Raw genomic sequence first — 15,621 nt, 5'->3', positions numbered from 1 at the left:
ATATTTGCATCTCAGTTGACACCCCAATTCTGACTCGTCCTTACCTTCCTACCAGTCTCTGCCAACCGGTTACTGTCAACCTCTGTCCTCAGGTTTGCATTGCAGCTGTCTGTCCTTTGTCTTTCTGCCTGCCTCCAAGTCCCCGTATCTCCTGGTCTCTTCGGTGAATCTTCCCACCGACTGCCTCCTCCGCCTTCTGCTCTTCCGCTTCTCACCTCCCCGGACTCATGCCCCTCTTCTCTGTCCCCACCTCTCCTCTTGCTCGTCTGATCTCTCTATCTGCCAGTATTTCCTCCATCGCTCCTGAGCCTGGGTGTTCCTCCTTGTCACTCACTCTATTTCTTTTCTTTTCTTTTGAGATGGAGTCTCGCTCTGTCGCCCAGGCTGGAGTGCAGTGGCGCGATCTCAGCTCACTGCAAGCTCCACCTCCTGGGTTCACGCCGTTCTCCTGCATCAGCCTCCCGAGTAGCTGGGACCACAGGCGCCTGCCACCACGCCTGGCTAATTTTTTATATTTTTATAAAGACTGGGTCTCACCGTGTTAGCCAGGATGGTCTCGATCTCCTGACCTTGTGATCCGCCCGCCTCGGCCTCCCAAAGTATTGGGATTACAGGTGTGAGCCACCGCGCCCGGCCCCTTTTTTTTTTTTTTTTTTTTTGAGACAGAGTCTGGCTCTGTCGCCCAGGCTGGAGTGCAGTGGCCTTAGCTCACTGCGAGCTCCGCTTCCTGGGTTCATGCCTTTCTTCTGCCTCAGCCTCCCGTGTAGCTGGGACTACAGGCACCTGCCAGCATGCCCAGCTAATTTTTTGCATTTTCAGTAGAGATGGGGTTTCACCGTGTTAGTCAGGATGGTTTGGATCTCCTGACCTCGTGATCCGCCGGCCTCGGCCTCCCAATCCCTGAGTTGGGATTACAGGCGTGAGCCACCGCGCCGGGCTGACTCACTCTAGTTCACTGTCTAGACTCTCTGTGCCTTTCAGCCTTGGGGGTCTCTTCTTGTTGGCCTTTAATTCTATTTTTCTGGTCCTTTTTGTTTATAACCATTTTATCAGTTCTGTGACTTTGGTGTCTCTCAGGATCTATGACAGCCTTTCTCTATATTTCTGCTAAGGCCTGTCTCTTTCGCCTTCCATCCCTCTTTGCCTCTGTCACCTCTATGCGAATAATCCTTCTGTCTATCTGTTGCTCAATCTATGTATGTCTGTCTCTGTCATTCTTTGTGTCTTTCTGTACTTCCGCTTCTTAGCAAGGTTTTTTTGAAGACAATCTTCCTGTCTCTTGCTTTTGCTCATGTACCTTTTCTGTGGATGGCTAAGGGTTGCCTCTCTCAGTCCATTGGCCTTAATCTGCTCGGCACTTCCCATCACCTGGATGTTCTGGGAAGGAAGGGGTCTTCTTCAACAGAAAAAAAACACAGCAGAAGCAGCAGGGAGGAAGAGCTTATGAATGAATCTCAGAAAAGGTCCAGCTCTTCCTTTTTTTTTTTCTTTTGAGATGGAGTCTCACTCTGTTGCCCAGGCTGGAGTGTAGTGGCACGATCTCGGCTCACTGCAACCTCTGCCTCCTGGGTTCAAGCGATTCGCCTGCCTCAGCCTCCCGAGTAGCTGGGATTACAGGCATCTGGCTAATTTTTGTATTTTTAGTAGAGACAGGGTTTCACCATGTTGACCAGGCTGGTCTTGAACTCCTGACCTCAGGTGATCCTCCCATCTTGGCCTCCCAAAGTGCTGGGATTACAGGCGTGAGCCACCGCACCCAGCCAGAAGGCCAGCTATTCCTTTATCCTCCTGCAGCCTTCTCTCACACGCTCTGCCTCTGCTCTCATTCTTCCATGAAAGCCTGGGCCTGGGAAAACTCTCCCCTGGGCACCCAAGTGGGTGCTTGAGTTCTTTCTGTGATTCTGGACTTCAGTGCCATCCTAAGAAGACAGACCTAGCCCTGGGTTCATTCCTCTAAGAATCTGAATTGTCTTTGAAAAGTCGAAAGAGGCCAGGTACGGTGGCTCACGTCTGTAATCCCAGCACTTTGGGAGGCTGAGGTGGGTGGATCACTTGAGTGCAAAAGTTTGAGGCCAGCCTGGGCAACATGGCAAAACCTGATCTCTACAAGAAAATACCAAAATTAGCCTGGTGCAGTGGCGTGCACCTGTAGTCCCAGCTACTTGGGAGGCTAAGGTGGGAGGCAGGAGTATTGCTTGAGCCTGGGAGACAGAGATTCCAGTGAGCCAAGATCAAGCCACTACACGCCATCCTGGGCGACAGAGCAAGAACTTGTCTCAAAAAAAAAAAAAGAAAAAAGAAAAAAAAAAAAACAAAAACGAAAAGTCAAAAGATACCAAAAAAATAAAAAAAATTAAAAGGACACAGTAGGACCAGGGTTAAGTAGAAAAACAGGAGTGTGTGCTGGGCGTAGTGGCTCACATCTTTTTTTTTTTTTTTTTTTTTTTTGAGACGGAGTCTTGCTCTGTCGCCCAGGCTGGAGTGCAGTGGCCGGATCTCAGCTCACTGCAAGCTCCGCCTCCCGGGTTCACGCCATTCTCCTGCCTCAGCCTCCCGAGTAGCTGGGACCACAGGCGCCCGCCACCTCGCCCGGCTAATTTTTTGTATTTTTAGTAGAGACGGGGTTTCACCGTGTTAGCCAGGATGGTCTCGATCTCCTGACCTCGTGATCCGCCCGTCTCGGCCTCCCAAAGTGCTGGGATTACAGGCTTGAGCCACTGCGCCCGGCCAGTGGCTCACATCTATAATCCCAGCACTCTGGGAGGCCAAGGCGGGTGGATCACTTGAGGTCAGGAGTTCAAGACCAGCCTGGGCAACATGGTGAACCCTCTCCACCAAAAAATACAAAAATTAGTTGGGCTTGGTGGTACATACCTGTAGTCCCAGCTACTTGGGACTAAGTAGGAGAATCACTTGAACCCAGGAGGCTGAGGTTGCAGTGAGCTGGAATCGTGCCACTACACTCCAGCCTGGGTGACAGAGTGAGATTCTATCTCATAAAAAAAAAAAAAAAAGAAAGAAAGAAAAACAGGAGTGTGGCTTTGAGAACCAGAAGTATCAGCAGCAATTGCTGTGGCCCAGGTTCTGTCTCTTGGCAACTATCACGTCCATCTCTGCTGGTACAGATAGCAACTCCTCTACCTTCCTCCCCCTGCCAGAATTTGGTTATAGGTGAGATCTCTTTTCTCTGTCCCTACTCACCCCATACCAGATCTCTCTGATCCTAGTGGGACTTCACCCTCCCTGATATGTCCCTGGGTTAAAGCAAAGAGCTTCTGTCTCCACTGGCAGTTTCTTCCAGCTGCATGCCTCCTGCCACCCTTTACTGATAGATCTGGCTGTACTTCCTGAGTTTATTTGCTGGAAAGGGCACTCATCTGATGACGGATTTCAGTGAACAGAAACCCAGGTTCCCACCCGTCCAACATCAGCATTTCTTCTTAGATCCTAGCAAGGGGAAGGGATATGAGTTAGCTGGAAGAGACACTGACTGAGATGCTGATGAGCCAGTCTGGCCCTCACCCCGATGGGGGACTGTGCATGGAAGACCCTCATCTCCTTGTCCTGGCCCCACCTCCCCCAGCGAGGGACCCATGGCTTCTCTCTAGTCTTTCAGGCTGAGAGTGGAATTGTACCTGGTGACAGGTCCATCGTCACGACGTGTCCTGGTCCCCCTGGTTTTCTCATGCCTGGGGCTGGGTGGATGGGGTCGAGACTGCAGGACATCATTGACCAGAATGCGGATCCCCAATATGATGCTCATGACGCCCACAGTCACCAGCCCAATTCCACCCAGGGTGACCAGAGCAAGAGGAACCTGGTGGCGCTGCCGGAATAGCCACAGACTCATCCACGCTAGCGGGACCAGGCGGAAGAGGGCCAGGGTGGCCAAGGAAGCCCAGCTGGTCACACTGAAGGCCAGGGATGGGGCCTGGCGAGAGAGCAACAGCAGCTTCCGCAGGTGCAAGCAGGCAGAGTTCAACTCCAGGAGCAGAGACACCATGGAGAAGCCCACGTAGCGGCCAGACAGAACAGCGGTGCTGAGGCAGCTCACCACCTGGGAGCCAGGGTCACAGGTCAGAGGACCCCCCATGACCTGCCAGCCATCATGTCCCAATAACCCAGGCCTTAAGAGAGACTTCCACGCATTCTGTGGGACTCCCCAAACACCTGACCTTTATGCTTTTACCTTTATCCTGGGGCCCTGAGCAGCGCTGAAACAACCCTTCCATAGATGAAGCCAGGATTGGCCCAGGGAGGGGCTATCTCATCCCCTAACACCCCTTTAACTTCCCATTCCTGGGCTTTTTTTTCTTTCTTTCTTTCTTTCTTTTTTTTTTTTTTTTTTGAGACAGAGTCTCATGCTGTCACCAGGCTGGAGTGCAGTGGCGTGATCTTGGCTCACTGCAACCTCCACTTCCCTGGTACAAGAGGTTCTCCTGCCTCAGCTTCCCAAGTAGCTGGGACTACAGGCATGCACCACCACACCCAGCTAATTTTTGTATTTTTAGTAGAGACAGGGTTTCACTGTATTAGTCAGGATGGTCTCGATCTCCTGACCTCGTGATCTACCTGCCTCGGCCCCCCAAAGTTCTGGGATTAAAGGCGTGAGCCACCACACCTGGCCTAGGGCTTTCCTACCGCATACCCACACCCTATTCTAGGGCACCCCCTTCTCAGAAAAGCTCCATATTCCACATTTCTGTGATCAACTGCACACCTGTGGGGGGACCCGAACTCCTTAGGCTCACATGGTGGGTGCCCTGGCATGGTGGATGTCCTGGCATGGTGGGTGCCCTTGGATGGTGGGTACCCTGGCATGGTGGGTATCCTGGCATGGTGGGTGCCCTTGTATGGTGGGTGCCCTGGCATGGTAGGTGTCCTGGCATGGTGGGTGCCCTTAGATGGTGGGTACCCTGGCATGTGGGTGTCCTGGCATGGTGGGTGCCCTTGGATTGTGGGTGCCCTGGCATGGTGGGTGCCCTTGTATGGTGGGTACCCTGGCATGGTGGGTGTCCTGGCATGGTGGGTGCCCTTGGATGGTGGGTGTCTGGACTCCCCAGCTCTGGCCAGCAGCCACCTCCTCCCCCTAACTCAGCCTAAGACTGGGGAGCCAAGCACCAGCTGGGGGCAGAGACTCTGTGGGAAATGATAGGACAGAAAAATGAAGAGAAAGCAGGGCGCGGTGACTCACGCCTGTAACCCCATCACTTTGGGAGGCCGAAGTGGGCGGATCATCTGAGGTCAGAATTTCGACACCAGCCTGGTCAACATAGAGAAACCCTATCTTTACTAAAAATATAAAAATTACTTGGGTGTGGTGGTGGGTGCCTGTAATCCCAGCTACGTGGGAGGCTGAGGGAGGAGAATTGCTTGAACCCAGGAGGCGAAGGTTGCAGTGAGCCGAGGCCGAACCACTGGACTCCAAATTGGGGGACAGAGTGAGACTCCGTCTCAAAAAAAAGAAGAATGGGGAGGGGGGAGGGGGGAGGAGGGAGGGATTGCATTGGGGAGTTATACATGATATAAATGATGAATTGATGGGTGCTGACGAGTTGATGGGTGCAGCACACCAACATGGCATAAGTATACATATGTAACAAACCTGCACGTTATGCACATGTACCCTAGAACTTAAAGTATAATAAAAAATAAAAAATAAAAAAAAAAAAAAAAAAAAGAAATATACTTAGCAAAAATGTGCAGAGGATGTACACTAAAAACATTGTAACAAAATTGAAGATCTGAATAAAGGAAAATGTCAATTCTCCCAAAAAAAAAAAAAAAAAAAAAAGAAGAATGAGGAGAGACTGGGAAGCTCAGGCTGGACAGGGCTCCCCTCCTCCCCTCCTGTCTGGCTTCTCCCCTCAGAGTCTCACCACCAAATGATGACAGAGAAGATCCCAGGTCTTGCCTAAGGTCTGGTTCCACAGCAGGTCAGCTCCGTCTGCCAGGAAGTAACCTGTGGGCATGGGGGTGGGGGTTAGGCTGCTCCAGAGCCTGGGCAGCTTAGAGAGGATTTCCAGCTCCCCTCTCCCCGCCCCGCCCCGCCCCTCTCCCAGTTCTTAGGTTTCCCTTGGTAAAAGCTTCAGGAACGTTTAACCCCCATGGGGGAGGGGAATGGACCTCGAAGGACAGCAGAAGCTGCACCCCGCACCCCCGTCGCCCCACCGGCCCAGCCTTCCCTGCAGACTTACCCACAGACACAGCCACCAGCACCAGGGCCCAGCGCGGGTGGCCATGGATGGGGTCGGCGGCCATCTGAGGGTACAGTGACAGGCTGGGGGTATGGAGGGGGAAGGGAGGGGCATGGTTAGCCTCTCCAGGCCCTGACCCCGCTCTCTCTGTGCGCGCCCCCACCCCAGTCTCAGCTCTGGAGACGCCCGGCGGGTCTCCCGGCCTCAGCCTCCCACCCCTCGCCCTCGCCCGGTGCGCCTCGAACCCCCAAGCCCGCACCCGAGCAGCGCCCCGGCCCCCGAGAGCAGGCTGTGCGCCAGGGAGACGCAGAGGTTCCGCCACCGCCAGCGGTCCCGAGCGGCCCATTCCGGCGTGGGCAGCCGCCGCAGACTCCAGTGCAGCCCTCGGAACGCGAGGAAGGAGGCGCCGGCCACCAGGAGCCCCGGGGGCGCCATGGCCCGGCGGCGGTTGGGGGGGCGGGGGGTCCAGGTCTGTCCGCTCGGTGGCCGCGCTCTTGGCCGGGACTGGAACCCGCTTCCCTGCAGGGCTGGGCCCCCGGCTCCCCTCCTGGGCCCCCGGTTCCCCTCCCCGCCCCGCCTTCAAGATCTGCAGGAACTTTTCCCCGCTGGTCCACGCCCCGTCCCTCGGCTGCGCGGTGATTGGAGCAGCCGCGGGGCCACCACCCCCGGAGACTTGGCCACCGATCGCGTCCCGCCCCAGCCAGGGGAGCGGTTCGGGGGCTCCGGACCCTGGAGCTCGGGGGCCCTCCCCAGCTCCAGGCGTCCTGAAGCGCTGGAGTTGCAGACCTGGGTCTGCAGTCTAACCTCACCTGACACTCCCGGGCCCCGCCCACGAACCTTGACCTCCTCCTCCGGGCTCCCGCGCCTTTCACCTACTGAGCGTCACCACCACCCACCGCCACACCCTGGAAGGCAGAGGCCAGCGCAGCCCACACGTGCCTGCCCAAGTCTGGCCGCCGCGCCCACTTCCCTCCCAGCGTCCGTGGTGGGGAGGGGGCGCCCCACTTTCTAGGAGCCACCCCTTCTGCCTCCTGAGGTTTCCAGGCCTTTAACATATCCCAGAAAACCTGTAATTCCAGCAGTTCTGCTCCCCGCCTCCACAACCCCCAGGAGCCCCCATGTTGGAGAAGCGACGCACTGGGCCCCGCCCTGACCCCCAGCATTGTTTTTGGTCCTACAGAGGAGCCTCGTTAGGAAGACGAGGCAAAAGGGAATCGCTGGCCACGGGTCTCGAAAACCGCCCCCCTTCTCCAAGGGCCTGGTACCTGTTGGGTGGGTAGAGTATCTAACAATCCAAGGGCAAGGAAAGGTAACACAGGGTCCCTTCAAGGCTGGGACAGAGTCCGAAGAGAAAAACAGACCTGTCCTGCTCTCAGTAGCAGGGCTGTTAGGATTCTAGAACCCTCCAGCCTTAAAAGGAAAAGCCTCCCCCAGCCCCTCACCACCTGAAGAGCCCCAGGTTTGCACTGCTTTCCTTCCACCTTACTCCACTCCACACCTCTTCATCTGGCAGACAGTCAGCAATTTAGAGCTGTTTCCTGCAGGCTGAGAGGAAGGATTCCAGCTACTTCAAAGAATTAAGTTCATAAACGAAGAGGCGTCCCAACCAAACCTTCTCACCAAAAAGCTGAGGTCTTCCCTTCATTCTTCTACCCCCACTTCTCCCAAGGTTTAAATAATAACACCAATCTCTTAAATTATATTTATTATAGGAAAGTAATACACAATTAATGTAGAAAATTTGGAAATTACAGAAAAACTAAAGATGAAAATTTCAGTGACTTTGTTCCACCATCCAAAGATAACCACTAAACATTTTTTAGCATGCCTTCCGTCTTTTTTATCTGCTCTATGTATACAAGTATACACCCATACTTTAAAAGACAAAATTGAGAACACATAACATGCACTATTTTTACAACCTTTTAATATTCAAGGAGTATTTTTCTTTCAGTCAGATGTTCTTTTACATGACTTTTAATGTCTGTGCAGTACCCCACCATCTGGATGGAGATACAATAATTTCCTTAAGCAAAATCCCCTACTGCAAACTTTCATTACAGCAGAAAAGGAATGAATTCCCAACCAAACCATTGCTTCCCATTTTTCTCCATTGCAAAGCTGGGATGAACATCTTATCACTAACTGAATCCTTAATTATTTTCTCAGGATAAATTCCCAAAGATAGAATTCATAGGTCAAAGGACGTGGAGCTTTTAGGCTACATGACACATATTACCCAACTGCCATCCAGGAAGCCTGCACCGATGTATACGATGTATACTCCCACGCGCAATGTATGGCAATGTCATTTCAGTAGTCTCTTTGCCAATATTGGGTCTTATTTTTTTCTGTTATGGTTTGCTAAGGGAAAAATGCTTTCGGCTCTATTTGCCTTTCTTTAATTACTAATGAAGCATACATTTTTCTCATGGTTTTATCCATTCCGATTTCTTTTATGAATTTCCTGTGTATGTCCTTTCGCAGATGGCTCTTGGTCCTTGAGGCTGCTTACGTAAACATTACAGGCTGGGCGGAGGTGGAAGTAGGGCGGTGAAGCCACAGGGCATTGCACTATGGTGCCACATCTTGGAGGCAGAAAGCCTGGAGAGAAATGGTGATCAGAGGAGAGGGCTGGAGGCTTGCCGTCGATGGAGGCTGGCTGTCCTCCCTCCTTTCGGGGTGCTCCTGGCCTTTACGGGCTCCTCTGTTGGATGCCCAGGTAGGACCCTGTGCTCTCCAGGCCTGGTCCTTCACTGGTCTCCGCATTCCCAGGCTCCCTTTCCTCACCTCTGCTCCATGATGGATGAAGATGGCAGAGGCACATGTGAGGGCTGGAGGGAGACGCTGTGGCCAGTGAAGCAAGAAGAAGAAAGGACGGAGGCAGTGTCCAGGAACAGAGTGACCTTTGTTGCAGCCTATGCATCTATCCCCACCTCTCTACCACTGTCCCACTCAGCTTGGCTGCAGAAAGGCAGGGTTCCACAGTCTACTCTTCTCCACATCCTTGAGTTTTTCACAAGCAGAGGATAAGATACAGCTCCCTGCACATCTCCTCCCACCAAATCGAAAAGACAGCTTCCTGTAGCCGCTGGGTGAGAATGGATCAGGGCTGGAGGGGGCAGGTTTATACTGCCTGACATCCAGAAGGAGGTCACATCCCACAACCCACCTCCCCTGCTTGCTGCAGGGGAGAATTTCCTGTCTGCCCAGGCCTGAGCTGGGGATCACATACCACCTTGGAAAGCAAAGTGAGGAAAGAAACAGGGCAGCGGCAGTTAGAATCCCACCAAGGGGCTGCTGTCCTGCTTTGGATGTCAGGGGAGGCCTTGGGCCACCCTTGCATGGGGGGACATCGTGGAGAGGCGAGCTCTTACTAGCTCCTTGCATTGGTCTAACTCTAACCCCCTCCTCCAGCTTCCCATTACCCCGCCCAGCTCCTGGATGATGGAGTCAGGGATGGGGGAGGGACAACAGCTTATGTGAAAAGGTGTTGTGTTCCCACCCACAGCAGCGGGAGAGCCCAGGTTCTGAGTCGACTAAGTGGGCTTCTGACTCCCTCATGTACACTCATCTGTCTGGCTGCCCATCTCACAGGTGGAGAAACTGAGGCAGGAGGTCTAAGGGTCTCAGACACAGGTAAGTGGCCAGCAATCGAGAGTCTGGGCCAGCCTAAGGAAATGCGGGGAAAAATAAGAGCAGAAGGATGACTCCTCACACCCGGGTTTTAGTGTCACTTTTCCTTGAAGAGTGAGCTTACTTTTGGACCTCATCGAGAAAGGCGGCCAGTGGGGAAGAATGAGAGATACGGAAGGAGGGTCAAGAAGGAAGTGGGGAGACAGAGTGTTCTCTCCACTTCTTCCCACTGTCACACAAAGACCAACTAACCTTGGGTTGTTTGAGCCTTCTACTCCTCAATTCAGCCAGTGTCTCTAATCTAAAACGGCTCCTTGCTGGGCCAATCTGGGCAAAGGCTATCCAGCTTTCCCAAAACGTATCATCAACCCTGCTGTTCGGACATTCCCAGCCCGTTTCTGTCACCTTCCAGATGACGGGGAAAGCAGCTCCTCCTCCTCCTCGAAGCCAGGGGCAGAGGGCAACAGTTCTTCAACTGGCAGCTTTAGCTGGGTCAGGACATAAAGCTTGCCACTGAAGAACTACTGCGGCTCAGCCAGGTGAGGGTGTGAGAGGAACAGGCTCCTAGGGGAAAGGGAGGGAAAATGGGAAAGATCTGAGCAGGGCATGTTGCTGCAATGCTGACCCACTCACTGGCCATCAGGGTCCTGCCCCAGTAGACCTTTGAGGTTCTAATGAAGGGTTGTAGCTCTGACTTGGGCCTGCAGAAGCTGTTAGCTTCAGTGAGCAGCAAGAGGCAGCTGTAAACAGACTTCTCTTACTCTTCTTTCCAGAACTGGAGTCTAGAGAAACCCAGTCCTGCTCTCACCCACCCCTGCCCTAGCAGCCCCCGGGGCCCAGCCTCCTCAGCATTCAGACAGGGCAGAGCCCGAGACCCTGGACACACCCCACCAGCACGCAGGTACTAGAAGTGTGGTACCTCAGGTCCAGAAATATGAGTTCAGTCATCAGCCCAAATGACTTGTTCCCAGGGAGTTCAGCTGGAAGGAGAGTTCTGGGGGCCTGGATTGGGGAAGAGTGAGGAAGGGAGGAGGCCTAGCGTTTGAAAGAAGGTCAGCAGAGGCCCCGGGGCTGTGAGGGGCGGACAGGGGACCACAGGCTGGAGAGGAGGGAGGTGTGGGCAGGGTGGCTGGGGCTGTGAGGGGCAGGCAGGGGACCACAAGCTGGAGGGGAGGGAGGTATGAGCAGGGTGGCTGGGCAGCTTCCCCAAGACTCTCAGATGCCAGGCATTCCGCTTGCGCATTCCGGGTACATCTGGTATGAATTCCAGGCTGTCTGCCGGCCCCTCCATGTCTGAACTTTGTTCCAAGTTCTAAGCCCCGCCCCCACAGTTCCAACGCATGAATCAGCAGGAAAAGCCGGGCCCTGCAGCATGGCCCAGGGAGGGGGCTGGGGGCGTGGCAGGCTCGGGGGATGTGAGCTGGGGAGGGCGGGTCTGCGCTGACACTCAGTCCAAGGGCATGGCCCACGCCAGGCTGAGGGGCCAAGGCGGTCTTGCCTTGGAATTTCTATACACAGAGGGTAAGAAAGATTGGGGGATACGGGGTGCGGTTCAAATTCCGAAACCCTCTTGGGAGGCATGAACTTTGTATATCTTCCTTCCCTTGGGTGACCAGTCCAACTCCGTCCGACCTTCCTCTGTCTGAGATAGCTCTCTTCAACTCAGAGGACTCAGCAGCTGCTGAGAGTCTATGCCAAGCAGGTGCCCTTGGCTGCAGGGCGGGGTGGGCCCAGGGCACTGACCCTCTGACCAGCTGCTCCATCAACCCTCTGGCACTCTGACAGCTCCTAACCCAGTCTGACAGCCAGGATGACAGGCCAAAGGAGTTGGAGGCTGGAACCAGGGCCGGAGGGAGGTGGGGGCGACAGCCTCGCCGGAGGCCATGGGGAGGGGCCAAGAGTTGGCCGGGAGGTGGGGAGAGAGGGAGCCCAGTGATGACTAACCCAGGCGCCCCACCCAGCCAGCCGGCTTCCCAGGCAGTCAGGGCCAGGCCTGGGCTAGGGGCCTCACAACCGGACAGGCTGGGGGGAGGTGCAGAGGTGACCTTCTCTCGGCCCAAGACGACCAGTTAGTCTGGGGAGAGGGGGTTAGAGTTTCCAGGCCCTCCTCTTGCCCTCTTTCCCCCGCCCAACCGCGGTGAAATCCTAACCTTTGGGTTGCATAAGGCCCCGGCACCGCCGCCCCCTACTCCGCTCCCCTCCCCCCTTACATAACATCCCCTGGAGGGAAGGAGAGGAGGGGCCGGCCCGCCCAGCGACCCCTTCCCTGCCAGGGCGCTGAACTGGCGCTGAACTGGCTCTGACCCAGTGAACGCCGACAGAGGCAAAGCCCCTCCCCGCCGCCCGCTCGGGGGGTCCAGAACCTCCCCAGGCTAGATGGCCGACCCCTGTATCCTCAGACCGGGGGCCGCCGGGTGAGCCGCCCCCGGCCCTCCGGCCCCTCGGCTCCCCCCACCCCGCCACTCCGCCAGCCTTTCCGCCACGACTCCCGTCCCGGACTCTTTCCTCAGAGCTCCTGACACACTAACCCGGCCAGTCCAGGCCCCTCTTCCCGAAGCGCCCCTGCCCCCGCCGCCCCCTCTCTCCTCCCCGGAAGGGCAGGGTGTGGCCGCCCGGACCCCACTTTCACCCTCCATCCCGTTACCGCGGCTCCCCGCTGCGTGACCGGGTGGCCAGCTCACACCCACCTGGTGCTGGCTGTGGGGGTTGCTGCGCAGAGGGGAGCAAATCACTGCGTCCTCTCCCCACGGCCGGCGGCGCTGTCTCTTCTCCGCGCCCAGCACACACCGGCTCCAGGCTCCGATCAGCTGGCGGCGTCGTGACGCACGAGCTGCGAATGCACCGCCCGGGGCCAATCACCGCCCACTGCTGGGCAACGTGGCCACGCCCACCCGGGGGCGCCGGGGCCTCGCCCTGGTCCCGCCTCTCCAGGCGCCCTGGTCTGATTGGCAAGGAGACCACCCTTTTGCCGGGCGGAATTGCACCAAGCCACGCCCACCCACTCACAAGCCGGCCAATAGACGGAAAGGCGTGGCCCAGCCCTTCGCGTCAGCGACCCCCTTAGAAAAGCGCTACGTCAAACGAGAGTCCTAAAGAGCAGGCGAAAGTCACCGCGTTTGCGTTTGCAATGCACGCTGGTCCGTGTAGTTCTCAGCCCCATATCCTCCTTCCCAGAACCCAGTGCGCTCTGTGAGTTGGCATTTTTAAACTGAGCTCGGAATCCGACCCAGGGAAGTCCTTAAAGGGCGACAGCCCCTCCTTGTTGGAGCCGTGAGTGCTTCTTTTAGACATCTCCCAAACTGACTCGCCAGCCTCGGCGGGACGCTATAGCTCTTTAAGGAAAGGTGGCGCGGACCAAGGCGCAGGAGTGGACAGAGCATCAGCCCCCAGGGTAGCAGAGGCTGCCGTTGGAGAGCTCTCGAGGGCTTTTGGAGGAGGGAGGATGCTCACCTCGCCCAGCCCAGCTTTCACTGGAGAGACCCAGCCCACTCCTCCTGGGGACCCTTCCTAACTAGAGGAGGCTTTTTTCTTGGATGTCTCTTCCCAGTCCCAGAAGAGCCCCCAGAGCCTCCCAAGAGGTAGCTTTCTAACAAAAGATTCATAGCACAGTCCTCACCTTAGGGTACAGGGAGGGCTTCTGGTCAGAAATTAGGGGATGGGCCATGCCAAAGTGCAAATGGTCAGCAATCGCATCCTCTGATTAACCCCCATTCAGTCCCGCCCTCCAAAGCTCTTCACTGACTCAGGCCTACTTAGGGAAGAGATTTCGAGGGTGGAGACCAATGAGCAGACTGCTCCTTCCCCAGGGGCCAATCAGAGTCTAGATGAGCGGGGGATGGGCAAAAACTGAACTGAACCCAATGACTTGGCAAAAGCTGTTGGTCGGCTTTTTTAAAGGGGCAAGCCTACCCCACCTTATCACTCCGCGCAAGCCCCAGAAAGAGGAACGTGTGGACTGAAATCCATGCCTTTTCCTTCAGCTCCAAATAAGGGCTGAGAGTAACTGAGCAGGAGAGACGAGCCTGGAGGGCGAGATCCTTCCCTCTGTTAAATACGCTCTCCATCAGGTAATTGATAAGGTTCCTTGGAGCTCCAGAATTCTGAGCCTGTGTTCAGGACATTGCGCCTTTAAGGAAACTTCCTGCCTTGCGCCCCAGTAACAGCTGATTGTTGGAAAGTGTGACCTCAGGGGACGAATCAGCTGTTACCACATCCTCCTCCTTGCTTACCCTCCTCCATCCCCCTATCCACCCCCATGGGTGGTGAAGGAAAGAACATGGGGGATGTGACTGTATGATCTTTCTTTTCCCCCATCACTCCAAGACTGTCTCCCCCCAACCCCAACCCGAACCCCGCTCTACTCCTTAGTTCTTCAGAGGCTCTGGGCTTGGAAAGAGGTATTTCCTGTTAGCAGAGTCAATTCAGACTCTCTGGTCTAGATCCTCCCTGGTCTAGGGGGAGGCCAGTATTGGGGAGGTCCAGAATGGTGGCTGGCGCCGGGGAGGGTATAGTGAACCCGAGGACCAAGCCTGGGGAGGAGGAATAGCTATGGGAAGCAAACTTGCCGTTCAGAACGCTGCTTCCCAGGCCAGCCGCCCCCTGCTTCCTACTCAAGTTGCCCTATTCCTCCGTGGACAGGCTTGCCTGCTGATGGGATCCTCCTGGTTTTGCCCATGTACTCCACTTATTATATTTATTTATTTATTTAGAGACAGAGTCTCGCTCTGTCGCCCAGGCTGAAATGGAATGGCGCAATCTCGGCTCACTGCAAGCTCCACCTCCTGAGTTCACGCTATTCTCCTGCCTCAGTCTCCCGAGTAGCTGGGACTACAGGCGCCCGCCACCACGCCCAGCTAATTTTTTTGTATTTTTAGTAGAGACGGGGGTTTCACCGTGTTAGCCAGGATGGTCTCGATCTCCTGACCTCGTGATCCACCCACCTTGGCTTTCCAAAGTGCTGGGATTACAGGCGTGAGCCACCGCGCCCAGCCTATTTTATTTATTATTATTATTACTTTTGAGACGGAGTCTCGTTCTGTTGCCCAGGCTGGAGTGCAGTGACGCTATCTTGGCTCACTGCAACCTCCACCTCCCGGGTTCAAGCGATTCTCCTCCTTCAGCCTCCCGAGTAGCTGGGACTACAGGCATGCACCACGATTCCCGGCTAATTTTTGTATTTTTAGTAGAGATAGGGTTTCACCATGTTGGCCAGGCTGGTCTCGAACTCCTGACCTCAGGTGATCCACCTGCCTTAGCCTCCCAAAGTGCTGGGATTACAGGTGTGAGCCACTGTGCCCTGCCACATTCACTCCACTTCTAACTCTTCTCAACTGCCACCTGGTCCCTGGGCCGCTCCATTTTTGGCTTTCAGCAGTGCCCTGCCCACATGGCCACCCCCCACAGCAAGGGTCCTAATTGCTCAAGGGCTGCAGGTGGGACACGTTGGCCCCAAAAGCCAGCATCTTTGGCTGGGAAGTGCTGCAGGAATACCCAGGTAAATATTTTGCCCTGATCCTGAGTTGGGAGTCAGGGTCACTCCAGGACAAGCTTAGTGTGAAGTCCTAGGACTGACTTGGCAAGGCAGGGAGAAATTGAGCAGGGCCCTGGCCAAACGTGGAAGAAAACGAAGCCTCACCAGCGGCCCTTATTCTCCATTATCCTGAGCATAGAAATCCCATCCCTTTCCCGCTCACGGCCCTTGGGGTGACCCTTTTCCATTTTGTTCTGAACACTGACCCCACCCCCAAGGCGAGAAGCACAGGCTTTGAGTCCAGGGTTTCTTCACCTC

At 55.3% G+C, this 15,621-nt stretch overlaps 1 protein-coding gene and 1 long non-coding RNA gene across 3 annotated transcripts; both read right to left on the bottom strand.

The window, feature by feature from the left end:
• Positions 1-3,181: 3,181 nt before the first annotated feature.
• Positions 3,182-6,745, bottom strand: TLCD2 (TLC domain containing 2). Its single transcript, XM_010373513.2, has 4 exons — positions 6,457-6,745; positions 6,198-6,280; positions 5,880-5,962; positions 3,182-4,057 (listed from the first exon to the last, which is right to left on the bottom strand). The coding sequence occupies exons 1-4, from the start codon at positions 6,630-6,632 to the stop codon at positions 3,605-3,607; spliced, it is 795 nt and encodes a 264-aa protein (XP_010371815.1). The 5' UTR covers positions 6,633-6,745; the 3' UTR covers positions 3,182-3,604.
• Positions 6,746-7,887: 1,142 nt separating this feature from the next.
• Positions 7,888-13,587, bottom strand: LOC104670334. Of its 2 annotated transcripts, XR_004054990.1 has the most exons (5): positions 13,450-13,587; positions 12,521-12,663; positions 10,753-10,835; positions 10,086-10,397; positions 7,888-9,288 (listed from the first exon to the last, which is right to left on the bottom strand). It is a non-coding gene; the product is annotated as an uncharacterized LOC104670334 (long non-coding RNA). The 2 variants fall into 2 exon arrangements; XR_004054989.1 differs by having other exon boundaries at positions 7,888-10,397.
• Positions 13,588-15,621: the final 2,034 nt, after the last annotated feature.

Source organism: Rhinopithecus roxellana, chromosome 19 (assembly GCF_007565055.1).
Source record: "Rhinopithecus roxellana isolate Shanxi Qingling chromosome 19, ASM756505v1, whole genome shotgun sequence".
NCBI classification, from domain to species: domain Eukaryota; kingdom Metazoa; phylum Chordata; class Mammalia; order Primates; family Cercopithecidae; genus Rhinopithecus; species Rhinopithecus roxellana.
This window is presented reverse-complemented; position numbering and strand designations above follow the sequence as displayed.

What these genes read in the sequence shown, in the direction of transcription:
- TLCD2 (XM_010373513.2), bottom strand. Translation starts at nt 6,632, where the DNA reads ATGGCGCCCCCGGGGCTCCTGGTGGCCGGCGCCTCCTTCCTCGCGTTC. An exon ending in GCTGGTGGCTGTGTCTGTGG is followed by an intron (nt 5,963 to 6,197) that starts GTAAGTCTGCAG and finishes CCATGCCCACAG; the next exon opens with GTTACTTCCTGGCAGACGGA. An exon ending in TTCTCTGTCATCATTTGGTG is followed by an intron (nt 4,058 to 5,879) that starts GTGAGACTCTGA and finishes CCTGGCTCCCAG; the next exon opens with GTGGTGAGCTGCCTCAGCAC.